The sequence below is a fragment of the Carcharodon carcharias genome, chromosome 30 (genome assembly GCF_017639515.1).
Source record: "Carcharodon carcharias isolate sCarCar2 chromosome 30, sCarCar2.pri, whole genome shotgun sequence".
In the NCBI taxonomy this organism is placed as follows: domain Eukaryota; kingdom Metazoa; phylum Chordata; class Chondrichthyes; order Lamniformes; family Lamnidae; genus Carcharodon; species Carcharodon carcharias.
The window spans coordinates 13,242,026-13,269,824 of record NC_054496.1 but is presented as its reverse complement, the minus strand read 5'-3'; the positions used below and the strand labels follow the sequence as shown (position 1 = coordinate 13,269,824).

Here is a 27,799-nt window from a genome sequence, read left to right as displayed (position 1 = left end):
TTTTTTTTTGTTTTCTCTCCCTGTTTTGGGCGTGTTTAGTGCGCTGGGGTGAGGGGTCGCGGGGTCAGGGGTGAGGCTGATGCCGCAAGATGGCGGAGCGGGCGCTGCAGGAGGCACTGTTGGTGCAGCTTCAGGTTCAGGAGGCGGAGGGGGGAATCGACAGTGCCGAGCTGGCCAGCCGCCTGGGCTTCGACCACCAGGCCTTGGTGGGGGCCGTCAAGAGCCTGCAGACGCTGGGCGATGTAAGTGTGGCGGCGGCGGTGGTGGCCGCCCCGGGCTGGGGCTCTGGGAGGAATAGTCAATCATGGAGAGTGATGAGGGTGGAGGAACTAGTCATTGAGTCACTTCATTGGGAGTGAGTGAGGGAGAGAGAAATGGGGAAAAGATGAGGACATAACCTCAGCCATCTCTCATTCGCTCATCTAGACCGACAGCGGCCCCCACCCACCCAGACTGACAGACAGAGGTGGGCCCATTGATCATTAATAATGTCCAACACTTTGGGAAAGATGTCAGGGCATTGGAGGGGGCTGCGGAGGAGATTCTCAGGAGTGGTTTCAGGAATCAGGAACTTCAGTTGTGTAGATGGATTGGAAAGGCAGGGATTGTTTTCCTTGGAGGGAATTAATGGGCCAGCCAGTCCGGGCAGGCAACGGGCCAGGTGGTCCGGGCAGGTGGGCAGGCAGCGGGCCAGGTGGTCCGGGCAGGTGGGCAGGCAGCGGGCCAGGTGGTCCGGGCAGGTGGGCAGACAGCAAGTCTGGGCAGACGGGCAGGCAGCGGGCCAAGTGGTCCGGGCAGACCGGCAGGCAGCGGGCCGTGCAGACGGGCAGGCAGCAGGCCAGGCAGGTGGGTAGGTAGTGGGTCAGGTGGTCTGAGCAGACGGGCAGGCAGCGGGCCAGGCAGGTGGGCAGGCAGCGGGTCAAATGGTCCCGGCAGGCGGGCAGTAAGCAGGCCAGCTGGTCCGGGCAGGCGGGCAGCGGGCCAGCCGGTCTGGGCAGGCGGACAGTAAGCAGGTCAGGTGGTCCAGGCAGGCAGCAGGCCAGCCGGTCCGGGCAGGCGGGCAGCAGGCCAGTTGGTCCAGGCAGGTGGACAGTAAGCGGGTCAGGTGGTCCAGGCAGGCAGCGGGCCGGCCTGCCCAGGTAATGGCCTCCCCTGTTGAGTTTGATTAGATAATTCTGTGTTGGAAATACAGGAGGGGAACAGAGTCTTATTTTAATTTATTGCTCATCCCCACATGTCCACCTTGAGAAGGTGATGGTGAACCACATTTTGTTAAACATTGAATGGTTAAGGTGCTTCCACAGCACCGCTGAGTAGGAATTTACAGCTTTTTGACTCAAAGATGATGAAGGAATGGCTGATTACAGATCTAGGCTGGGATGTATGTGATTTTTAGGTGAACTTGCAGATGATGATGTTCGTATGCGCCTGCAGTCTAGGTAGTAGAGGTTGTGGGTTTGGGAGGCGCTATAATAGAAGCCTTGGTGAGCTATGCAATGCATCTTGCAGTTGATGCATACTGCAGCCTGTATGTGGTGGGATTGTGCTGGCTCAGACTTTCTTGCTGATGAATGCCAGAAGTTAGGTTGCTTTGTGCCCTGAGCGTCAGCTGGGGAACTGGTGAGACTGTGCAGATTCTGAAGTGGTACAGCTAATGCAAAACCAATCACAGTACATGTGATGCTGCTCAGTATTTGTGTTTTTTTTATTCACTTACTGGATGTGGGCATCGCTGGCTCGGTCAGCATTTATTGCCCATCCCTAATCGCTCTTGAGAAGATAGTGGTGAGCTTCCGTCTTGTGGCGTAGGTACGTCTACAGTGCTGTTTCGGGAGGGAGTTCCGGGATTTTGACCCAGCAACAGTGAAGGAACGATGATATATTTCCAAGTCAGGATTGTGAGTGGCTTGGAGGGGATCTTTCAGGTGGTGGTGTATTGTCTTCCTAGATGATAGCGGTCGTGGGTTTAGAAGGTGCTGTCTAAGGAGCTTTGGTGAGTTGTTGAGATGGGCCAGAATGTTAGCTCACAATAGCACGATCCTATCTTCACAGTTATCTAAGTAAATGCTAAGAAAGGAATAGAACAGAGTATAGATGAATCTTTTACAAGTTTAGGTCACGTACCAAAATTTCCTGGGATTTTTGTGCTGTGACTGGGCCTGCTGATATAGATGCATTGTAATGCTGCAGGTCTGCAGGAAATTTAATATGGTGCTATTGTTTATATATCTGCCAGCAATGGATATTTTACATCTGAATGTCTTGCTTTCATTCTCTCTGTTTTGGATTAAGTTATACTGGAAACTATGAGAAACTTCTCATGCTGCAGTTACACATTACTGATAGGATATGTGTTGTAGTTACTCCAAGGTGAACCACTGAAGATTTTCTCCACTTCCTCAATTACATTGCATGCAAAGCACAGACAGTCCATTCAGCCCTAATGATCTGTGCTGGTCTTTATGCTCCAAATGAGCCACTTCTCATCCCTCTTCATCTCAGTCTATAAGCACAATCTTATTTATCTAGCTTCCCCTTAAATGCAGTCTTGTTATTTGCCTCAATTATTCCTTGTGGTAGTGCATTCCACATTCTCTGGTTAAGCAATAGGCTGAATTCATATTGGGTTATTCAACTGCAGAGGGCATCACAGCACAGCTAGCCAAAACCTTGCCCAAACTCCACACATGCATACTCCACAATGGGGTCATAGGCTAATGATGAAGGGCAGGAACCCTGCCATGATGAGTTTTGAACTCCTGTCTCCAGTTTATAAAGTCCAGGACTCTGGCTTACTGGTCCAGTCATATAACCAACGTGCTATCGTGCTGCTGAGCAAAGCCCATGTTCTGATTTCTTCTTGTTGCAGGTGATTGAAGCAGAGCTGCGATCCAGCAAGCACTGGGAGCTGACTGATGAAGGAAAAGAGATCGTGGAGAAAGGCAGTCATGAAGCTCGAGTCTTTAATGCGATTCCACCAAATGGAATTACTCAGAGTGACCTGATGGTGAGCACATTGTAGAGGATTGCTGTACAGTCTAAGAAGTCTTGGGCCTGTCTTGAGTGGCATCTAATCATGCTGATTCCATTGTGAAGTGCAAATTGAATTTAGTAGTGTTATTTGCAAAGGATTTAACGCTGCCTTCAAAAACTGACTTTTTTTTTGCACAGAAACTCCCGAGCGGAAAAGTGGGTTTCAACAAAGCCATGTCCAGCAAGTGGATCCGCATAGACAAGAGTGCTGAAGGGGGACCTCGGATCTATAAGGCTGTAGGTTGATGGGTTGGTCTTAAGCTCCCTGATATCTATGTAACTTCGCTCTTTCATAATGCTTGCAGAGCTATCAGATTTTACTGACTAAAGTCAGCATTCTCTTTTTGAAATTGGATTTTCTCCCTGACCTCTCTCTCACACACACACACACACAGACACACACACACACACACACACACACACAAACCCCCCCCCCCCCCCCGCCCCCCCACCATCCTCAAGGACTGTAGTCTATGAGAGTTGAAATCAGAAACTGTCAGCGATGCTCAGTGGGACTGTGAGCAACAGAAAACAAACCAGATGGGTTAATGGTTTGGTTTCAGATGGAGATTTTTCTAAGGTGTAAAAAATAAAAAGATAAAAACAAAAAACTGTGGATGCTGGAAATCCAAAACAAAAACCGAAATACCTGGAAAAATTCAGCAGGTCTGGCAGCATCGGCGGAGAAGAAAAGAGTTGACATTTCAAGTCTTCATGACCCTTCAACAGAACTGTTCTGTTGAAGGGTCATGAGGACTCGAAACGTCAACATTTTTCTAAGGTGTCTGCCTGACAATGACCTGTCTCGCTTGTTGATTTAACCTTATCCCACCCGCCAATCTTCTCAAGTGTTGACTGCCTGACTTGGTGTGTTCACCAGTTTCTGTCCTCTTTCAAATTTTCAGCAATCAGTTTTGTTTTCTTGCCCTTTAACAACTGCGATGGAAAAGAATTTTCTGTACAAAATCTTTGCATTTACTAGTTTATAGTTGTGGTTTGAGAACAACGATAGAATACTTTTCTCTGTTGCAAGTCATCCAGCTAGTTTTCAGGGGATATTGTAGGGTGAGCTGGAAGGTAACCAGGAATGCTGAAACTATATCTTTTAATATTTGTTTTTGTATGTGTTTGAGTCCATATTCATCACTGTGGTGTTCATTATAAATCTTCAGCAAGTGTACTGTTGTGCAGGAGAATGCACTGTATAAAGGCATAGTATTCTCCTATTGATGTCATTGGACATGCCTACGACAGTCACACTCAGGCAAAGGGGAAGTTTTTTTTCTGAGAACTAACAGTTTAGATGTAGATTGTTATGGCACAGCCGATGGTAAATGCTGAGTTGTTCAAATCCCAGAGCGAAACTTGAAACAACTACCACAACTTATTTGCAATTTGTGTAAATTTTGAGATACATGCCTTGAATTCAGTTGTAATAAGACCACTAGGTCTTATAGGTTTTTAGATTAAACATTTATTAATAGGAGGAATAATTTTAAACACACACATAGATCTACAAATTGCTACTGTGATAACTTCTAAATCCCCTACTTAATCTGAATCCCATTTACTACTTTCATTAAGGCAACAGTAAGATACAGATTTTAAAAGACCCAAGCAAAGAAACACGATACCCTGAGCAAGTTGAATTCAAAGTGAGTTTTCTTAGCTTCAGTTCTTTGAAGACAGCAGCTTGAAGCATAGATGCTGAAGGCTTTTCACACTTGTAAGATCTTAAAATGCCTCCCCTTACACGCAGCCTTTGCTCCTTTATACATACTTTCCCCTTTGAATGCAAATTCCCATTGTTTCACTATGTCTTTGGACTTTATCTTCCTGATAATAAAAACCTCTTATAGCACTAAGTTTTGCTAGTAATCTTTGGGAAAAATAAACACACTGTTTCCAAACTTCATCTGGCTGCGTGACACATTTCACCCCTCGTTTGAAGACCATCTAGACTGGTTTATTTACAAATGCAAATGTCCTTTTACCTTACATTCTAAACTTCCCTATGTTTACCATGTTCACATCAAAGCCTTCAGACCAGCTGCCTTTAATCCACTTAAGTCTCTTTCTTTCTCTCTCTCTCTCTCTCTCTCTCACACACACACACATACACACACATATAGACACATCCCACTATTACTCTATTTTACAATAAATTCCAATGATGATATGAGAACTATTATATCTTCCTGACTTAGATAAAGTAAAATGCTGCAGGCATTGGAAATCTGAAGCAGGAAACACTCTGGAAATGCTCAGCCAGGTCAGAGAGCATCCATGGAGAGCATGGATAAAATGTTTTTAATTTACACCCTTCCACGGAACTGAGCTTAAGCATTGTGATTATTTCAAGTAGTTCCTTATTTCACATGGTTCATCTCTGCCTAGTTAGTCTCCTGCTCACCTCTGGGTCAGGCCACTGTAAGTTGGAACCTTAAGCAGGACTTCAGTATGGAATGTGAGCTGACACTCAGTGCATTACTGTGGGAATGCAGCTTTGTTAGAGGTGCCATTCTTCAAATGGAATGTTAAGCCCCCCAAAGTCCTGTCTGCCTTTTTGACAAGACTATGTGCTTGTATTCTGCAAAGAAGGCATCAAATCTCTTCATCCAAAATTATAAATCCATTTACTTTAACTTAAGTAAATGTTTTGAAAAGCATTACATTCATATGGAAAATATCAGTGAAGCTTATGGTGCAGCATGATGTAACTGCAGGTCAATTGCAACACAATTTGTCACGTGATCTGATAACAGAACCAAATTAACATGCATGTTTTTTCATGGTGTTAACCAGCATTTCTTATGATGTGTCCCTCCTTTTGATTCATGTTTCATTGACTAATGTCCATCCATGATGTCCTGCTGAGCAGGCCAGTCCCCTTGCTGTCACACCTTGTACCTGTCTTGGGAGAAGCATCTAGCCTGAGTTCAGTACCTACCCCTGAAGGCACATCTGAGATAAGGTTCTTACTACACCAATGCCTAGCTTGACAAACATTGCAGTCCGTTCTGTTGAAGAGTCACACGGACTCGAAATGTTAACTGTGCTCCTCTCCACACTTGCTGCCAGACCTGCTGAGTTTTTCTAGCTATTTTTATTTTTGTTTTGGATCCTGTCACTCTGTTCTCACCAGGCAGTATATAATAAATAATAGGGTTATTAGTGGTGATTCTTCCCAAAATATATTCTCCGTTTTTAAACTGCTTTCCATTGCAGCCCTGAATGCAGGTATTTTATCTTTTCTTCCTCCCTTGTTTTCTTTTGTCTCGCTCTGTCTCTCTCTCTCTCTCTCTCTGTCTGTCTGTCTCTCTCTCGGCCCCACTCCGCCCCTCCCCTGAAATCTTTACACAGTCATATGCCTGCTGAAGTCACCGGGTAAGTGATCACAAGCAGGAGGAATGGCTAACTTCTATTTTTCTTCCCTTAACCTAATTCAACACAAATGTGTGATTGAACCAGAGCCCTTATTGATTTGGTTGTCGGCATCCAACACAGTTGACAGTTACCGATGTGTTATTTGCAGTCCTGATCAAGTTCACCCCCTCCCCCTTCTGATTTCAACAGTGTTTGATCACAGGATGACAAATATATGAACATGTAATTGTAATTATTCTGACATTCCAAAGGAGAATCCCTGCATCTGGATAAATTAGACTATGGCATAATAAGTGTGCAAATATTAAAAACACAAGAGTCTTTATGCCATAGCTTTGTCCACTATTTTAACCTATTTAAAATGTGTTATTTAATTCCTCCACATCAATGTGTTGAGTGTTTGTGTGCCAGTACTCACAGTCATTTCAACACTTTAATTCTCCAGACAAGATAAAAATGCATTGAATGGTTTTTTTGCCTGCAGCACTTGGCAAGTAGCGATTGAACCTGGAGCAAAGCTGGTGAGATGTGTGACCTGTACTTTGGATCTCCAGGATGGTGAATTCCCTGTCTCACTCACCACTCGTGCCCTCGAGAGGGGAATTGAGTGGTGGACAGACAATTTCCCCATTGCCCCCCTCAGCCAATCAATAGGTGGCAACTCCCAGTCCTCTGTGTCTTCCCAGCAAGTAGTAGTTAGTCATTGAGTGGGGCCATGGGGTAGCAAACAAGTTGGAAAAACAAGGAGATGAAGGGGCTTCGTTCCATCACACCCACTTTTTCTGCATTGCAGCTTAAAACTAAAGGAAAAGGACCATTCAGCCATCCAACCCACTCGTCCTGCAGCCTGTACACATTTACCTCAGTTAGGGCCTCTATCCCCTCTGACCAAACAGAACTTCATATTCACTTTCTAAGCCATACATGGATCAGTTCAGTTCAGAGATGACTCCATAACCATGGATCAATCCCCTTTCACAGTTCATCCAGTTTCTTTTCAAAGGTGTTAATTGACATGGGGTTAACTACACTTTCTCTTGTATCAAGAACCTGGTGTGGAATGATTTATTTCAACAACCAATCTTGTGATGTTTACATTCTCATTATGCTGGGGACCAAATTAAGATTAATTTTCTTATTGTTATTGAGCAAACACTCTGCTGTAACTTGCCTTTCTCCAATAGACTGATTGTATTGAAGATGCTGTCAAAAATAAGCTGCTGCTAGTCCAGCAGAGAAAGGATGGCAGCCTGGACGACAAGGAGAAGAATGAACTGAAAAAGAGGAAACTGCTCAGCGAAGTGTAAGTCTTCCAAATGCTTTGCCTCCTTGTGTCTTTTTTCTATTCAAGTCCCTCCAGTGTTGTTTGAGATCTTCCTCCCCTACCTCCCACCAACGTTATTTGCTTAAAGTGTCCACAAGCTGTTTGACCATGGGAGGTGTCAGAACCAGGATGTGAGCAAATGTACCTCACTTTATCCAGAAGCATCAATGGCAGAGCTCATCAGGTGTGGGCAGATGTGTGTAGAGCTTCACCTTCCCCCACCCCAAGACGGGAAGTTGGGAGGAAGGGTGTGGAAGCTGTATGGAGGGGTGGTGGGGAGGGAGATATTAGTTGCATTGATGCGCTGCTCTGCGAGGCTTTAGGAACTAGTGAGACAAAATTGAGGGGCTCGATATAGGGAAAGGAGCTGTAATTGCAAGCTCTTTTCTGTGGGTGGCAGTAGGTACTATGTAGCTTTGCACCAATACTCGGATGTTATAAAGACATCGAGCTTGATTGCGGTCTCTGAGGGAGACCGGGGTAAATTCAAAAAGTACTGAGAGGGAATTTTCTATTATAATATTTTATATGGACTGAGAAGACCTTGCTTGGACTCTTTATTTTTCTTAATTGTCCATGAGATTTGATCGTTGCTGGCAAGGCGAACATTCCTTGCCCACCCCTGATTGCCCTTGAAGATGATAGCGAGTTGCCTTCTTGAATCGCTGCAGTCCATCCGGCATAGGGGAACTCAAGTAGTTGTTTTTCGAAAAGAAATTAGAAACTGCATTGTAGGAAGAAACTCTAATAAATTTCCCATCTGTAACTGGTTGGCAGCAACAGAAACAGATTCAATAGTGACTTTCAAAAGGGAGTTGAATCTATGCACGAAAAGGAAAAAAAATTGCAGGGCTAGGGAAAAGAGAAGGGGAATGGAGCGAATTGGATAGCTCTTTCAAAGAGCTGGCATAAGCACGATTGGCTGAATGGCTTCCCTATATGCTGTAAGATACCATGATGCCGTGAAATGTTATACTGTAGTGGAGGAAAATGCCCACCAGCACATTTTTATACAGCGCAGTGCAACTGCACATAGGTTTCAGGGACCCTTTGAAACAGAGCGGCAGATCTGATGTCTAACCACACTGAAGCCAAGTGCCTCCAGGCAGCCATCTGTGCTAATCTGAACCCACAGCGTCTACAGTACAACTCTCTGCTAGTGTAAAGCTGTCTTTTAACTTGCTTAAATGGTGTATTAAACCTTTGAATTTCCAACTTTTAAAACTTCATATGGATGCTGTGAAGGTGTACAGCCTCCTCACACACCCTCCCTCCCAACATTACCACGTACCTTGCTGTGGAGAATAGAGCTCTACGCACATTTGTTCACGCTTGATCTCTCTTGCTGCTTCTTGGTGCCAGTTAGACTGAGGTGAGTTCTTTGCTTCTCTAGGGCTCTGTGTTATTAATAATAAAGCTATCAATTTTACTTGGGGGTGCCTTTTTTGTTTGGAGGGGTAATGTTGCTCATGTCTTTCCTGGTGAATATTTGTTGGGAGTATTCTTTCAGAATGTTTTACTGGTTTTTTTTGTGCCCATCCTCTGTTTCAAACTTGTTTGAATCTTGTATGGTTTTCACTGCTTTTCCGACAGCCCTTATCAGGGTGGTACTGAGAATTTTGAGCTGTTTGCAGTTAGCTAACATACTTCCTTCCCAGTCTGTCACTTCCCCTCTGACCACTCCTTCATCAGGTTTCTGCATTTTCTTTTATTCGTCCCAGTGAACCCCCTGTCCTTTCTCTCTGAACAATATATACATGCTGATTTTCCTCTTTATCTTAATTTGTTCATCAATGAAGGGTCACACTTACAAGTCTCAGCTTGTTGGTTTTCAGGATGTGTACTCAATATCATATGGCTTTTCAAACAGTTCTGTCACCAGTGCTGAAAGCTATTTGAGGTGATGAATGAAGAACATCACACATTGCAGCAGTCTTCTGTGATTAATTTTATTTATTACCAGCCTTAGAGGCCACTCAAACATGGCCTCTAGGTGCTTTGTGTCAAACAGATGGGCATTACTGCAACTCTTTCATAATAATGGAGTCAGAGGTCTACAGCACAGAAAAAGGCCTTCGGCCCATTGAGTCTGCGCCGGTCAAACAAGTAGCTAACTATTCTAATCCCATTTTCCAGCACTAGGCCCATAGCCTTGTACGCCATAGCATCGTAAGTGCACATCCAAATACTTCTTAAATGTTATGAGGGTTTCTGCCTCTACCACTCTTTCAGGCAGTGAGTTCCAGATTCTCACCACCCTCTGGGTGAAAAAATTCTTCCTCACATCCCCTCTAACCCCCTGCCCCTTACCTTAAATCTATGCCCTCTGGTTATTGATCCCTCCACCAAGGGGTAAGGTTCTTTCGTGTCTACCTTATCTATGCCCCTCATAATTTCAAACACCTCAATCATGTCAATCTCCTCTGCTCTAGGGGAAAAAACCCCAGTCTATCCAATCTTTCCTCATAATTAAAACTCTCTAGCCCAGGCAACATCCTGGTAAATCTCCTCTGCACTCTCTCTAGTGCAATCACATCTTTCCTATAATGCTGATTCCAGAACTGCACGCAATACTCTAGCTGTGGCCTAACCAGCGTTTTATACAGTTCCAGCATAACCTCCCTGCTCTTATATTCCATGTCTCGGCTAATAAAGGCAAGTATCCCATATGCCTTCTTAACCACCTTATCTACCTGTCCCACTACCTTAAGGGACCAATGGACATGCACACCAAGGTCCCTCTGATCCTTGGTACTTTCCAGGGTCCCACCATTCATCGTGTATTCCTGTGCCTTGTTTGTCCTGCCCCAGTGCATCACTACACACTTATCCAGCTTAAATTCCATTTGCCACTGACCAGCCCATCTATATCCTCCTGTAATCTAAGGCTCTCCTCCTCACTATTTACCACCCCAGCAATTTTTGTGTCATCCGCGAACTTCCTGATCAACCCTCCTACATTCAAGTCTAAGTCGTTTATGTATATCTCAAACTGCAAGGGAACCAACACCGATCCCTGTGGAACCCCTATGGACACAGGTATCCAGTCAAACCACACCCCCCCCCCCCCTTACAATCACCCTCAGCTTTCTGCCACTCAGCCAATTTGGGATCCAATTCGCCAAATTGCCTTGGATCCCATGGACTCTTACCTTCGTTATCAGTAAGTAGAACTCCAGGCTGTACCAGTGACAGCATTTGTTCCCATACATCCACAGTGAGAACTTGTTCAGCCATGTACTGTAATATGTATCGAGCAGCAGCCAGAGACCTGCCAGCTGCATATCCCCAGACTCGGAAGAAAAGATGAAATGTCAGTCAGATTGGGCTGCCTTAGTGGTGACATTCTTGCCTCTGAGTCACAAGTTTGTGGGTTCAAGTCCCACTTCAGTGACTTGAACCCATATTCTAAGGCTGACACTTTGGAGTGTTGGAGGTTCTGTCTGTTGATGAGAGTTCAACAGAGTCTGGCCCTTGGGTGGAGGTTGAAAACCCCACAGCACAGTTTTCGGAGATCAAAGGAGTTTTCCCTGGTGTTCTGCTGATATTTATCCTTCAATCAACATATTTAAAGAGCGGATGATCTAGTCACTATCACATTACTGTTTTTGGGACCTTGCTCTGTGTAAACTGGCTGCTACATTTCCTATATTGACTGCACTTCAAAAATACTTCATTGGCTGTAAAGTGCTTTGTGTCGTGAAATGCACTCTATAAATCCAAGTTCATTCATTTGATCTTCACACTGCTTTGGGAGGTATGTTCAGAATGGCATCAGGTGGAGGCCAGAAAATATCATCTGTCTATCTGTCAGCTTGTGCTGTGGTCAGTCAACTGACTGGAGGGTGAGGGACAGGGCGAATAACAGGAAATTGAAGTCGTCTATATTGAAGTGACCATTTCACTAACCATTTCACTCTGCTTTTCTGTAGGACTCTGAAGACCTATTGGATCACCAAAGGAAGCTCATTTAGCACCACAGTGGTTAAACAGGATACTGAGCTTACCCCAGAGATGATAGCCAAGTAAGATGTTGGAACTAGTCAAAACAGGTGTAAGGACTTCACAGTAATTAAAGCCCAAGGCATTATGGCTTATGTAGAAACCTGTTCTGTTGAACGCTTTTAGCTTGTACCCCAGTGAATGTGCTAGCCATAATGGGTAGGTCAGTAACTACCATACTATGGGACGGTAACAAAGCATTTGACCAGCAGCTAATAAACTGGAGACCTAACTAAGCAGTAACACAACTTGCACTTACGACCAGTACTGGACCATTAGTTTGAGTTTAAATAAGCGTTTTTTTTTCGTTAGTTTTCCTTTCTCTAAGAATGCACAGCAATTGACACTTGCTGGAAACTGTTCAATGGGAGGGTCAGTGGGCCTTCAGTATGTGATGACGAAAGTGTTTCACTGGGTGGTGATTGTCTTTTGGGTACAGAAAGATCTTGCAGTTGAGCCTGGTGCTGTTTGCATGACTGGAGAGTGAACACACTGCTCATAGCTGGTAATTGGGAAGCAGAATTGGTTGATTTTTATTTGTTCCCCTCCTCTTAATGCTGAATAATACTTCATTGGATGGTTCTGGGTCGTGATGCATCCAGCATCACACGGTGGACATTTGTGACCTTTTGCCTGCTATTTTAGCAGCCTGCCATTCCATCTTAACCAAATTCCATTCCTATTCTGAACTAGAAATATTTGCTAATTTTTGTACCCATTACAAAGCACAAATTGCTCTAAATGAAGTTGAGCCTGTGGGTTACTGTTGCTGAAGTCAGCACTGTGATCTCTGATGGGTCCATGTGAAATCTGTTGACAGTGGTTCGTGGAGAGAGAAGAAGTTCAAGTCATACAACTTTGATGCCATGGGCATCATTCCGGAATGTGGCCACCTGCATCCCCTGATGAAAGTCAGAACGCAGTTCCGACAGATATTCCTGGAAATGGGGTAGGTGAAGTTCCTTTTTTTAAACACCTAAATTGATCAACGATTAGCCACCTTAGTTGATTGCATTCCAAGGCCACTCATTAAAAGGCTGGTCCTATTCACAGTCCCACGATCTCCAATCTCCACCATGCGTAGGGCGAGGAGGCTGGTCCCAGGCCCTGCCCCATCTAGACCAGGGATTGAGCCCCACGCCGTTGGCACCAATCTGGTCCACACCAGCTGTCCAGCTGACTGGCACCACCCCCCAAAAGAGTCTGAGTCACTGTGGCTACATGCATGTTGCAGCCTAGAGCTATGGATAGTGATGGCAGAGGCTCCAGTTTCTTTCCATCACATAGCTGACCATGAATCTCTCCTGCTTTTACTGTCTGCCATTGGCATGTGTTGGAAGGATTTACAAGTTGATAACCTGTTTGATCACATTATGAACACACTTTCCTTGGCCATCAAGACCCGGAGTGGAACTTGAACCCAGAGCTTCTGGCTCAGAGGCAGGGACACTTACCCATTGTGCACAAGACCGCCATGAATTATAATTAAGGAGTGAAGTAAAAAGGAAATTTGTGTTCATGGTCTGTGTTGGAGTGATCTTAAAATGATACAGCACAATTGGAGGTTATTTGTCCCATCATGTTTGTGCCAACTTTGAAAGAGCTATCCAATTAGTCCTGCTCTTCCTATAACCATGTAAATGTTTACTTTTCGAGTATTTAACCAACTCCTTTTTGAAAGTTACTGTTGAATTTGCTTTCATCACTCTTTCAGGCAGAGCATTCTACACCTTCATAAATCTGTTCTCTGGTTACTGACCCTTATGCTTCTCCTTATTTATTCTAACAAAATCCTTCATGATTTGACCTCTAATAAGCCTCCCTTTAACCTTAGGAGACAACCCTAGCTCGCTTAGTCTCTCCACATAACAGAAGTCCTGCATCCCTGATACCATTCTAGCAATCTTCTCTGCATCCTCTAAAGTCTGGGCATCCTTACTAAATTCCCAGGATTGGTCACAACATTCCAATTGTGGCCCACAACTACTTATTTTTTTTTAAAAAAGTGTTTAGCATAACTTCCTTGCTTTTGTACTTCACACCTCTTTATAAAGCTAAGGATCCCGTATACTTTGTTTTTAAATGGCATGCGCAACTTGTTCTGCCACCTTCAAAGATTTAAGTACCTATACACCCCCGGTGTTCCTGCACCCCCTTCAACATTGAACATAGTTGCCTTTCTTTGTACTCATTTTGAGGCCGGGCCCTTTGCCTTTTTCACCACAAGTGCGCGTTGTGTTGACTGTTTAAAAGATGCTTTCCACTAACCCTCTTGGATCTCCCAGTATCTCTCTTGTCTTGTTTCATTCCTCCGCTTTTGTGGTGTTACATTTCTCCACATTAAACTACATCCCTCCCTCCCTTGCCCCTATCTGCAAAGCTGCCAGATCCCTGTGTAATGGTGCACCGGTACAAAGGGCACCCTTCCCTTCCCCGATGTGGAATTGTGTGCATACCTGCGATCTAAGCACTAACTGCTGGCTTATCTTAAGTCAGCTCCAGGAAACTGGCAAAGACGTGACGTCCTGCTTTGCAAAACCCTCATCTGCTTATCCCCTCATCAGCTTATAACCCTCAACCCCTCATCAGTTGGTTGTAGGGAGGAAATTAGTGACTATTTTTTGGATCAAACAACCAAATTAGGGATGTGGCAGTAAGTTCCACATCCCAAACACTCTGTCCAGCTTCCTTGCTAGTCTTCAATAAGGCTTTGAGATATTTTTGGATCACCTGAATGGGCAGATAGAGCATCCTGTTAGCATCTATCCTAAAGATTATGGAGCATTCTACTGGTTTGAAGGGCCAAAATGGTCAGACCTGAAGAAGAGTCAACACCTGGAAAAATTAATCTGCTGTTTCTACCCAACACTTTTTCTTATTTTGGAAATATTTGCTGCCAGTTAGATACAAGACCCCGGACTCCTAGTTCGGTCTTTTGAGGAGTAAAACGACCTTTAGTGTCTCATGTTAGTGAATCTCCAATTGCAGTTTTAGTTTGGTGAATGCTATAGCAGAGTGCGATTATACTCTTTCCATGTGATTTTATTGGTGTTGTTTTGCTGACCAAAGCAACACCATGTGGAAGAAAAATTCCTACCATCCTTCAATGGAGGTCTAATAAACATCATTAAATCTTCAGTTTCACAGAAATGCCAACCAATAACTTCATAGAGAGTTCGTTCTGGAACTTTGACTCCCTCTTTCAACCACAGCAACACCCAGCCCGGGACCAACATGACACATTCTTCCTGTCTGGTACGAAACCTTTCTCACTTTGGAGGGGGGGGGGCTTTGGGTGTGGGGCAGTAGTACAGAAAGTTAAAATGCCATCTTCTAAGCCCAGTGGCTGTGGGTCGCATGACCCAATACAGAGACAAACAGGAATAAAAGCACAAAGCACTGCAGATACTCAGCAGTCCTGGCAGCATCTGTGGAGAGAGAAACAGAGTTAACGTTTTGAGTCGGATATGACTTCTTCAAAACTGACACAAACTATGACTGAGACAAACAGATTTATTTTGTGATCAGTTCATTGGCCTCCCCAGGAGGCACTGCTTGGTGCCAGTGTACCAGGGAGGGGAAAGGTAAGCCAGAGTTGTTCTCACCTGACTGCCATCTACTTGATGGTACATGCGAGTAGGGTGAGGGTGGGATTGGGCTCAGCTATACTGTTCAGCAAGGCTAAGTAGCTCTGCTCATGTGTTGGTATTGAGCATTTGGTTGACATTTCTACACTTGTGAAGCTAGGGCTTCAGGTGAGAGGAGATGAGGACCAAAATTAGGATGGCCTTCAAGGAAAGAGTATTTTTTAGAAGCCATGACCACCAAATATTGTCTTAATCAATTGATTTCTTTTCATTTTGCTTCTTCTAGTGTGAGCACACCCCCACCCATTGGCCTATTTTTAAAAATTATTTATTTTTTCACAGGGTGGGGGCTCACTGGCTAGGCCAGCATTTATTACCCATCTCTAATTGCCCTTGAGGTGGTGGTGGTGAGATTCCTTCTTGAACCGTTGCAGCCCATGTGGCATGTTAAAGAGTTGACTGGCAGCTGCTCCCAAGCCTTGTTCCTTTAATTCACAGCTACAAGGTCTAGAAGTGTGGCCTGCAACGTTACTTCTTTAAAAAACTGATGCTGCCTGGTATCTCTTTGCTGTGCGTAAGTGCACATCTCTCTCTTGCCCACGGCTTCTAAATTTACAACCCCCACAATCTTGCCTTGTGTGTCAGCATTCCTCCAAGTAAAGAACAGATTTCCTAGGTATTCAGCTGATTGATCTGTGTGAAAAATAGCTGCATACTTATTCCTTAACAGTGACTGCACTTCAAAAGTAATCTTAGTTTGAAATGTTTGTGTGACACGCAGTAGTATGCTGGATAAAGGAAGCCTCCTTTAATTGATTGTTCCAACCCCATATTTTGCCACTCTGTTTATCGAATGCCATGACTCTGGTAGCTTAATGGAGGAGTGATATTAGCTACATCTGTGTAGAAGTCACTAGGTTGTGCCATGTTATGTTCTGTGGAATAGGAAATAATGAAAAGACACCCTTTTTGGATTTTTTGTTTATTAAGTATTCCTGCTTTTTGCCTTTTAACCACTCCCAGAGCCAGCCACTGCAACACAATTTCCAATGGATTACCTCGAAAGAGTAAAGAGAGTCCATTCAGAGGGTGGATATGGATCCCAGGGGTAAGTCTGCACTAATTATTTATGTTAAATTTAGGAGTTGCATGTTTTATTTGTCTGTATAATGCTGTAAAGCAATAATGTAAGGAGCTTTTACATTGGATTTGTATAATTTTCATCCAGCACCACTGATAAATTACCTGGTTAGTGTTTCGGTTTGTGGGAGCTTGCTGTGCACAAATTGGCTGCCGCATTTCCTATATTACAACAGTGAACCACACTTCTGAAGTACTTTATTGGCTGTTTAGCACTTTGGGAAGGTCTGAGAAAAATGCAAGTCAGTCAGCCTCTGTGGAGAAGTGGTGTTTAAATTTCAGGGGCAGCCCTGGCACAGAACTGAACATGTTTGTTCTCTCCACAGATGCAAATTGACCTGTTGTGTTTTTTTTTGTTTTAGTTTCAGATTTCCAGTATCTGCACTAATTTGCTTTAACCTTGAGGAAAAGTTTTAACTACTGCAGCCCTTGTGGTGTAGGTACACCCACTGTGCCGTTCAGGAAGGATTTCCTTCACTGTCACTTGGGTCAAAACCCTGGAACAGTGATGCATTTCCAAGTCAGGATGATGTGTGACTTGGACAGGAGTTTGGAAGTGGTGGTGTTCCTATGCGCTTGCTCCCTTTGTCCTTTTAGATGTGAGAGGCCTCAGATTTGGAAGGTGCTGTCAAAGGAGCCTTGGCGCGTTGCTGCAGTGCATCTGGTCAATGGTGCCACTGCTGCTACTGAGCGTCAGTGATGGAGGGAGAGACAATGACTGAATCTTATTAAAAAGGATTTCTATATCAAGTCGAAGAGAAGTGCGCCACATGTAAAGTTGTGCAAATGTTGCACTCTTTTCAGTTCCTCCTGTAACTGTTTGTGCCTGTATCCAGGTATAAATATGACTGGAAGATTGAGGAAGCGCAGAAGAATCTCTTGCGAACACACACAACAGCTGTCAGTGCACGGATGCTGTACAAACTTGCCCAAAAGGTGAGTTGATTTTTTTTTCCTCCTCCCTTGCCCCTGCTAGGGAATAATTTCACAGGTGCCCACAGTATCCAGTGCTCCACCCTTACGGCTGCTCTTCACGTGTGAGACCTCCGGCTAGCCCTGCATGCATGCGATTTACAACAGTAATCAGGATGGAGACCCTAGACCTGCTTGATTTTCTCCTCAGTTCCTAGGGTGCTAAGCAGCAAACATGCCTGACGACGGACACCAGAACAGGTCAGGGATCAAATCTCAGGTGTCAGCAGTTCAGCTACTCCCTTTTTTAACCAGCTAGACCATCAGAACAGCGCCTCCACAAGCCTTTAGTATGTAGGTATGTTCATTGTAGCAGTCAAAGAACAGCACAGTATGCCTTAACCTTGGTAGTGCTGAAAATCAAATTAATGTTTTTAATCACATGTAAAATTGATTTTTTTTTTAAAGTTCCAAATAAGGATGAAAAGGAGGCAGCACATATGAGAAGTGATGTTTATGCTTGAATGCCCCTTTTTATAGTGTTTTAAAGGCAATACATTAAAATGGAGTGCATTTTCTCAACCAAAGTGGCTGAAAGTCACCTCCATTACATGATGTGAATTCTCTTTTCTCTTGCCTTTTGTCTTTTCCCTCCCCAATACAATAAAAAGACAGTCGGGAGCATTAGAAGCTCCAAGTATTGACAGACCTTTGGGTTATTGCCCTGTAGCTACATGAGGTAAAACAGAGATGAGGAGAAGTTTTTTCTCTATGGGTCATTTGTCTGTGGCATCTCTTCCCCGGAAAGCAATGGAGGCTGGGTCATTGAATTTCTTCAAGGCTGAGTTAGAAAGACTTTTGATTGGCAAGGGGTTTGAGGGTTATGGGGTGCAGACAGGAAGGCGGAGTTGAGCCACAACCAGATCAGTCATGATCTTATGGAAAGACAGAGCAGGCAGAAAGGGCTGAATGGCCTACTCCTGCTCCTAAGTCATATGATCCTAGAATCATTCCACAAGTAAAGTGGGCGATTGGAAGCAACTGTATAATCTCCTGTGGATGTTTAATACAAAAAAAGGTAAAAAAGCTAGTTGGACTAAGGGTGCTGTCATAGTGTAACCTCAAGTCTTTGTTCATCCACTGGCGTGTAAAATCTGGTGTGAGATGACCAGCCCTGCAAGCTTTTGCAGTGGATGACCAGCCCTGCAAGCTTTTGCAGTGCTCCCTGACCAAAGAGAATTGTGTCCTGCACACAGGGTCATTCTGCGTAACACAAACCTCACTGTCATTGAGAAGGTAGTGAGTGGGGCTCCACTCACTACCACATCAATGCCAGTGAGGTTTGTGTTGAGAGATATGAACAAACAGTAAAAAGGCAAATATAAGAATTCTTTCACGTGGGGTGTAGTGAAGCACAGGAGCCACTGCTCCCTGATGTGGGGGGTGGGGTTGGGCTCATGGCTGCTGATTTTAGTGGGATACCAGAGTTCCTGGGTCCTGACACATGGATCTCGCTCACGTGCTGGGGTAGTAGGGTGCTGTGTCCTCTACTCAACTGCTGCTGGTTAATTAATGTGTATTTAAATAGTTGTTTGGTAGTACAGAACTCGAGTGTTACTGAAAAAAGACATTTTGTCAAAGCTTTTCATCTTGCACTCTTCAGGGCAATCACGATTCGCTGGTTCATTTCTCCGAGCAGTGCCTTGACCAATCAGAATCAAGCTGCTTGGTTTAAATTTCAAACAATGCTAGGCAGTTAACTGTCAGTCAGCATTAACTGGTGCATCCTCCATGGCAATGCCTGTACCAGTCAAGAGTCCACTGCCAACTAATTACTCTTGTACAGTGTAACATTGTTGCTTCCCCTGCCGTTGGTATTCTTGTGCTTGTCCTGATGAGTGCAAGATGAAAATCTTTGACAAAATGTCTTTTATCAGGAATACTCAAGTAATGTGTATTTGGGAGACCTCTAGGAAGACCATATTAAATGGATCTTTCTGAAGTTCAGCCATGAACTTGGGGGAAGAGAACGATATGAAGCACAATTTAAAGCAGTTAAAAAGTACAACTTTTATGCTGTGCTTTGTACTGTCGCCAAAGCAATTCTCTCACTTTCCTGTCCTACCCTAATCAATGTGATAACATGTTCTGTAACGGTCTTCCTCCTAACTGTACAGGAAGCGTTCACACCCGTGAAGTATTTCTCCATCGACCGTGTCTTCCGTAATGAAACACTGGACGCCACTCACTTGGCAGAGTTTCACCAGATTGAGGGGGTGGTAGCAGATTATGATCTGACCCTGGGCGATCTGATGGGAGTTCTCCAACAGTTCTTCAACAAACTTGGTGAGACCTTATCTCATTGTGTGGTTCTTCTCTGTTCCTTCCTGTAACTGACTTGGCACAGGAAAATAATTGTACCTACTGATACATTGTGAAGCGTGTGTCTCTTTGGAAACTTTAAAAGAATAATGTTATCGTTGGAACCCTTTTTTATTGTATTTTTTTGGACAGTTATGGATTCATTTAATAAAAAATTGATATATTTTTACTCATCCATTTTTTTTCTTCATGGTTGTTCCAGTGCTAAAGACCTTGTTGGATGGGAGGTTAGGGTGGCTGTACAGATTGAAGTGAGGAAGTTGAATTTTAACATCAATGGAAATAAGTCATTGTTGGATGCTTTCAACTGGCCATGTTAATTCAGCTCTCACGCCAGCCAGCCCAGTAATGCCAATTGTCTAACTCACCTGCCTCACTCCTATAATCCACAGTTTTTAAAACAAGTAAAGTGCCACTGTTCATTCTTTTATTCTTAAGAAAAGTATTAATTCCCTGGATGTGCTGGTATGGTTGGAGTATATTCCATAGTTTCCTAGCTGGAAGATGATGGTGGTTTGTTGAAGCCACGAGTGGCTTGCTGAACCCATTTCCGAAGGCAGTTCCCATATTAGTGTGGGACTCAAGTCACACATACTGAGGAAAGACAGCAAGTTTCCTTCACTAAGGGACATTGGTGAGCCAGTGTGTCACATGATCACTATTTTTGTAACTTTAATTTACAATTTACTTTTTGAAACTGACTTTAAATTCTCAAAATGCAAAGGTGGGATTTGGACACTCATTCTTTGGAATAATGGTCCTGGCCTTTGGATTGCTAGTCCAGTAACATAATCACTGAACGATCATACATCTTGTCTTCTGCCCTACTTTTTCTTGCCTTTCTGTTGAAAACTCGGGTTTAATGATTAAAAAGTGTGCATTGTCTTAATTTTTCCATTTTATAAATGAGGTTTTTCAGAGTCTTTCTCCTGTTGACAGGTATAACCAAACTACGTTATAAGCCAGCCTTCAACCCCTACACAGAGCCTAGTATGGAGATCTTCAGCTATCATGAAGGTAAGTGCTAAGGCCTGATCTAGCAAATCACAGGCAGTTCAAAGTTCATGCAGTGGTAATGCCTCATCCAACCAGTGTTTAATTGGATGTTTAATAACCTTTTTATTGTCATCTAAGACTCTCAGACTTTAATAAACTTACATTAAAACAATGTACCGTTTACCCCAGGTTGAATTTACATAGTATTTTTCTGTCCCCCTTCGCAACACACTTACTTTTGTTGAGGTTGGGTTTCAAGACTTCGCCCACCATCTCACTTGAATTCTTCATTGGGGATCCATACATATGGCAGGTTGTTTGTCCACGGGGCTATCACTGCTAAGGTTGACTTGCCTCTCACTCTCCCTTCCTGTCACATCTTGCAGGAGTAGCCGCTGAATGATGAACAACAAGATCCCCTATGTCACAAGCACAGAACCCAAAGTAGCAACATTAGTACTGCTCCAACTAAGACCTAAGATCCTTTGGGTGAGCAGGCCATCGAATGCTTTCTGTTTTGTGCAGTAACATCCCTCAGCTTAAGTACAAAATTTACATGGTAAAGAACTTTGAGAACTAATATATTTTTGACGCGCTGCCATTGTCACTAGGCGGCCATTTTGTTCACAACAAGAACCCCCCCCCATAAATAGGAAATGAATGTTTTTGATGGTTGAGGGAAGCATATCGGCTGGACCACTGGGAGAGCTCTCCACTCTTCAAGAAGATGAGTCCTTGGTTTAACATCCGAGCTTCAGCATCTCTGACAATACAGCACTCCCTCAATGCTACACTGATGTTGTAAATTACATGCTCAGGTCTGTGGTGGGGGTTGAACCCACAGCCTTTGACTCAGGAAGGAGAGTCATTGACAGAGAGCAAGGTGATGCTTAGAAACACTGCAGTCAAAAGGTTCATGATTTTACTGTTAATTAACTTATTTTAGCTTTTTGTTTTAATCCATGCTTGCATGACCCATTTGTTTAATCAGTGGGTCCATGAACATAAACTCTTTATGGGCTTTGTTGATTGCAAATCCCATTCTAAAAGCAATTTGCACTTTTAAAAAGAGCTACAGTACTTGTAGAAACATTTGGTGTTGTACCAAATCCCAAAACTGATGATTAGGATGATTTTATTGGCGTCCATTTTATTTTGTCCTTATTGAATTCTTGTCGGCTACAGACACTTGGAGCTGTTCACAGACAGGGAATGGTCTCTGATCAAAGGATCTTGTGCTGCATTTAGAGAAATGTTCTGCTTTCTCCAGGGTTGAAGAAGTGGGTGGAAGTTGGGAATTCTGGTGTTTTCCGCCCCGAGATGCTGCTTCCTATGGGTCTGCCGGAAAATGTGACCGTGATTGCCTGGGGCCTCTCTCTTGAGCGGTAAGTAGCAACCTGGGTTGGCACAACTGGAAAGGTGATTATAAACTTTAATGAGAATGTGTTTGTAGCCTTCAGAGCACATCCTGCACTGCCTCAACAAATTTACCCCAGATTGTAGGTGACAAATTTTAAAGAAAACATAGAACTTGCATTTATTTTTTTTTAATTTATTCGTTCTCGTGTTGGGGGCAGGTGGGCAGCTGATGTGTGTGAAGCAGGTTTAAACAGCTGATGGGATTTTGCAGTTTTATTTTAGCACTGAACAAAATTGAGACAAATTAGCACCTAGAATAAAGCTGTTGAAGTCAAACAAGCTATACTTTCATGTGCATTTTCATACCCGTGAGTGCTGTTAGCTACAGCACTCTCCTGATGGCCCAGCTGTTTAATGCAGTAAGTAACTGAATTCTACAGACAAGTTCTATTCCTGCTTAACTAGGGCGGTGGTTGGAGGATGCAGTTAGTTTCTACACACCTTGGGATAGAGAGAGGAAATCAGGCTGGACTCCTGATAACGATTGTGACCCCCTGAAGGGTAAGCACTTGTGTGGGCAGGCTCTGGATTTAATGCCCCAAGTACCGAACACAAGCTGCACCTGAGTAGGGAGAACTTGATGCTAACACTGGATGCACGAAATGGAGAAGTGTTCCATTCCCATGTCAGTTTAACAGTCCAGATTGCCCCATGTAGAAGAATATGCGTCTGTTTCTATTACTTAATTGACAGAAAAAGGTCTGGAGCTTTTCAATTCTCTTTCGCCTAAAACTTCCCACAGGAGGAGCTGATGTAGACAGATTTAATTTACACTCCTCAGTCAGCTCGTCACTTCAATACCAGTTTTTCACTGCATGTTATTTAGCCTTGAGAATAGAATCCACTTTACCCAGCAGCTACTCATCCACCCGCTTCTGTGTAAAATGTGATTGGATGAGGTTTCCAGCATCTAATAATCACTCATGTAGCCTGTGCTGTAAACCTTCAGTACTCCAGTAATCTTCTTACTGAATTGCCCTCAGTTCAATTCCACTGTGTAGCACAAGGCTTAAAAGTTATTCATCAACTAAATCCCAGCAATTCACTGATGTGGGCTTCAGAGCTCAAGGCATTAATTAAGAATCAGTCCCTGGACATGTAATCTCATTTGAATTTTTCCCACGTCATTGATGCCAAACTTTGAGGCCACAACGACAGTAACCTTTTTCAGTTTTCCTTTTGAGGTGTGTAAAATTCTTTGGGTAGATAATTGGCTCCCAGGCATGCTGAACTGCTGTGAAGACTCGCCTCACCTGTGCTGGGCAGGAGTTGAGCCTCTAGTACTTTTGAGCATTTTTCCTACAGAACGCATCTTTCACCAAAGAGCAGAGCAGAACCATGAAGGCTTTCTCCGTGGCAATGAATGTGACGGCATCTAATGGCAGTTCTGCCCCGCTGCGACCTGTATTTATACAGTGCCTTTCATGATCTTGGGCTGCCCCACAGTGATATTTCAGCCAATAAAGTACTCTTGAAGCATAGCCACCATTGTACAGTAGGAAACAGGGCAGCCAAGTTGTGCACAGCAAGCTACGACAAACAGCAATGTGGCAATGACCAGATAATCTGTTTAGTGGTGTGGGTTCAGGAATAAATGTTGGCCAGGCCACTAGGCAGATCTCCCCTGCCCCTCTTTGTAAGAGCACCCTGTGATCCTTTTATATCCATCCAAAAGATCAAATTGACCCTTTGAAAGATGGCACCTCCGACAGTACTGCACTCTTGAGTGTCAACCTAGGTTACCTACTCAACTCTCTGGAGTGTGAGCCCATATCCTTCTGACTGTGGGGCTAGAGTTCTACCTGTTGATCCATGGATCACACTTACCTGTGAGACTAAGAAAGAAAACTGAGGAAAAATGTGTTTGTGGGTTGGAAGTCTTGTGCATTCGCCCTCCCTCCTGACTTTGCTCATAAATTGGCTGTTTGTTGGCGTGTTAGTGTGCCCATAACAAATAAGACTTAGGGGAAAAGGGTTTTCTTTGGTTCTAAAAATGGAGATGACTGTGAGCAAATGAATCTTGGCCATAATCCCACATCAGTTCAAACTCAATGCTGTAGTGTAATTTTCTTTTCAGGAAATTCTGTTGGGGCAATGACTTCTAGTCAAGGGCCGAGACAAAGCATCTTGATTGATAATCCAAGGAATTTTTAAAAATCGGTCCCTTGCCTCACAGCTATTCTATTTGCTCAGTAAGATGTCGGTCGTGCCTGTCTGACTTGAAATAATTCCCAATTCCTGAATACAGCTGGCGCCAAGAGGGCAGAACATTAGGAGATGGCTAAGGGTGAGGAGGAGCTTGGGGATTATTCACAGTCGCTTTTAGCGGTCACTAGGCACATGGTCCAAATTTAAAGAACGTCCTCTGCATAACTTCAAATGCATTACATCAATGTCCCTTCTATTCCGTTTATAAATAGCGCAGATACATTCACCTGATATTGTTTCTTATAGGGTAGGAAACCACAGCTTTGTTCTGTAACTTTATAAGTGCTGACAGTTTCAAATATGTGCCAGAATCAATTATCTCCCATCACCTGATCAGGAGGATTTATTTGGACAGTAAATTAAAAACAGTTTGTCCTTAACTCCTTTGTAGTTGCCAGTGTTGTCTGAACTCATTCTCCTTCAACAGAAAAACCCAACTGAAATGCTATGTAGTTACAAGTGAAGTATTCTAAAATCAAAATGCAATTTGTCCCTTTTTTTTGTGTTTATGCCATCTCTTCAGTCTTTCTTGTTCCCCACATTGTCCCTGGGTGATTAGGTGAGCTGTTCACAAAGAGATAATCCTTAGGAATTGCATAATGCCACTTGGAATGTTTTGCCTTTTTGATTCTTTCTTGATTCTATTGCAATGTATTTTTGGTCCAAACAAGTATAACCAATACAAAAACAAAAATACCTGGAAAATCTCAGCAGGTCTGACAGCATCTGCGGAGAGGAACACAGTTAACGTTTCGAGTCTGTATGACTCTTCAACAGAACTAAGGAAAATTAGAAAAGAGGTGAAATATAAGCTGGTTTAAGGGGGGGTGGGATAGGTAGAGCTGGATAGAGGGCCAGTAATAGGTGGAGATAATCAAAAGATGTCATAGACAAAAGGACAAAGGGGTGTTGACGGTGGTGATATTAGCTAAGGAATGTGCTAATGGGGAGATTAAGGGTAGAAAGCAGGACGAGCAAGGTACAGATAGCCCTAGTAGGGGTGGGGTGGGGGGAAGGGATCGAAATAGGCTAAAAGGTAGAGATAAAACAATGGATGGAAATACATTTAAAAATAATAGAAATAGGTGGGAAAAGAAAAATATATATAAATTATTTTAAAAAAGAGGGACCGGAAAGGGGGTGGGGATGGAGGAGAGAGTTCATGATCTAAAGTTGTTGAACTCAATATTCAGTCCGGAAGGCTGTTAAGTGCCTAGTCGGAAGATGAGGTGCTGTTCCTCCAGCTTGCGTTGAGCTTCATTGGAACAATGCAGCAGGCCAAGGACAGACATGTGGGCATGAGAGCAGGTGGTGTGTTGAAATGGCAAGCGATAGGGACGTCTGGGTCATGCTTGCAGACAGACCGAAGGTGTTCCAAATATAAAGTAAGTATAAAGTATAACCAATAAATGGTTCCATCAGGTGCATTTGGCAAGCAAAGAAGCTGCTGGGCACCATTCCTGGTCGGAGTTAAATTAACCACAGCATCAGTAGAGGTAAAAGAGCCAGAGGGAAGATTAGATTTTTTTTAATGCAGCAAGTTGTTTTGCGTCGCATGAAAGGATGGTTGAAGCAGTGGCTTTCAAAAGATAATGGGATATATGCTTGAGTAAAGAGCGAAACTAAATCGGATAGGTTCTACAAAGAGCTGGCACAGGTATGATGAGTTGAAGGGATTCTTAAAAAACAGGAGCAGGAGTAGACCATAAGGCCCCTCGAGTCTGCTCCACCTTTCAATGCAATCATGGCTGATCTTCTGCTTTAACTACTTTCCTGCCCATTCCCCATATTCCTTGATTCCCTGAGAGACCAAAAAGCTGTCTATCCCAGCCTTAAGTATACTGAACAATGAAACATTATCAACTCTCTGGTGTAGACGATTCCAAAGATTTACAATGCTCGATAAAGAAATTTCTTCCCATCTCCTGTGCTGTAAGATTCTATATGATTGATTCTAGTGACATTCTGTTCTTGCACAATTTCACATCCACTGAATAGCGTTCAGCACCCCTAAACTGATACGTGTTTTCTTTATGAACGTCATGCTCCTCTGTCCTGGGATGTAGTTACCACAAGTAGCTTCTGTTGGTTTGGCAGCTTCTGATGTAGTATCCATCTTGCTATTCACACCGAAGGATTCATAAGCATGATTGGCATTGTTGTGTGTTCATCAGTCTGTAGTTGACATCGGGGCTGCATGTAGTCAAGGTCTAATGTATGCTTTATTTCCCCCCCCCCCGCCTTCCTGCTAACCCTTGCCTTTGACCCAGTGTCAATCCCAAACATCCAGGAAACAAAAATCCAAGATCCATTTTAATTTTACCATTTTTATTTATTGCTTTCTAGGCCAACCATGATCAAGTACGGAATCAACAACATCCGTGAGCTGGTGGGGCACAAGGTGAACCTGCAGATGGTGTATGATAGCCCAGTCTGCCGCCTGGACTCCTAGCATTTGGGCATTGATGCAGCACAAACGGACTTTTACCGAAGCATGTGCTCAACACTCCTTTAGCCCGAGAAAAGGTTTTGCTATACTTAAATTTGGGGAATCGGGGAGAGGAAGAATAAAGTAATATTTTGGGCTTTGTCGCCCTGGGAAATGGTTTGCCATTTTCACTGCCTCTGGAATTCCTTGTGCAAAATTGTGATGTTTGCGATTCATTTCCCTCTTTTAAGTTGACCTTTCAAGGTGTTGCAGGGAACTGGCAAGTTTACACATGGTTCTTGCCGAAATGTGAGAGATATCAACTTAAAATAGAAGTGGAAGCTGGAATTGAACTGCAGGCTAATCAGAGTAAAAGTTACAATTTCTGTTTGGGGTGCTACCTGAAATGTTCTGATGAATGGGCGGATATACTGGAGCCATCAGCTCCTCCCTGCCTAACCAACAGTATATAAAACCCAGTATGAAGTGACTAAACCAACTAGAAGGAAAGGAAGTGGTTTTGGTCAATCTGCAGTCCTTTTTTTAATTTTAATGTGGTCCTGGCCCCCTCCCTCTCTTCGTTTTATACAGTGGCATCTTGAAAAGCTGTCACTGTGGCACATACCTCATTATCACATGTTTAAAGCGTCTTGATTCCTGAGAAGTGCGTTTATGATGATCATCTTATATCAGAAAATTAAATGGGAACTGTAAATCAATAACAAAACAGTAAAACAATAAATGGAGCAAAGTGTATGATGTGAATTCTATGGTGTTTCTTCTCTTGGCCAACCAACCCAAGGTGTTAGTAGTTTTAGATTCTTTGTGAGTAAAAGGTCAGCCTGTAATATCCACGGAGAGGTTATTGCTGGTATTCTAGGCTCATCAAAAATCTGACATTCTTTTTGTTTGTTTGGGAGTGAGTGGGAGAAATGATGTGTGACACTGGGGTAAGAGGGAAATTTTGCATAAAGCCTTGGG

General features: G+C 43.6%; 1 protein-coding gene across 1 annotated transcript; it reads left to right on the top strand.

Annotated features, from left to right (window-relative positions):
* Positions 1-52: 52 nt before the first annotated feature.
* On the top strand, positions 53-27,574 carry farsa (phenylalanyl-tRNA synthetase subunit alpha). Its single transcript, XM_041177402.1, has 13 exons — positions 53-242; positions 2,870-3,007; positions 3,172-3,270; positions 7,605-7,723; positions 11,677-11,769; positions 12,567-12,695; positions 14,886-15,001; positions 16,357-16,441; positions 17,310-17,409; positions 19,563-19,731; positions 20,707-20,784; positions 22,034-22,148; positions 26,737-27,574. Exons 1-13 carry the CDS (start codon positions 90-92, stop codon positions 26,840-26,842), a joined length of 1,500 nt encoding a protein of 499 aa, XP_041033336.1. The 5' UTR covers positions 53-89; the 3' UTR covers positions 26,843-27,574.
* Positions 27,575-27,799: the final 225 nt, after the last annotated feature.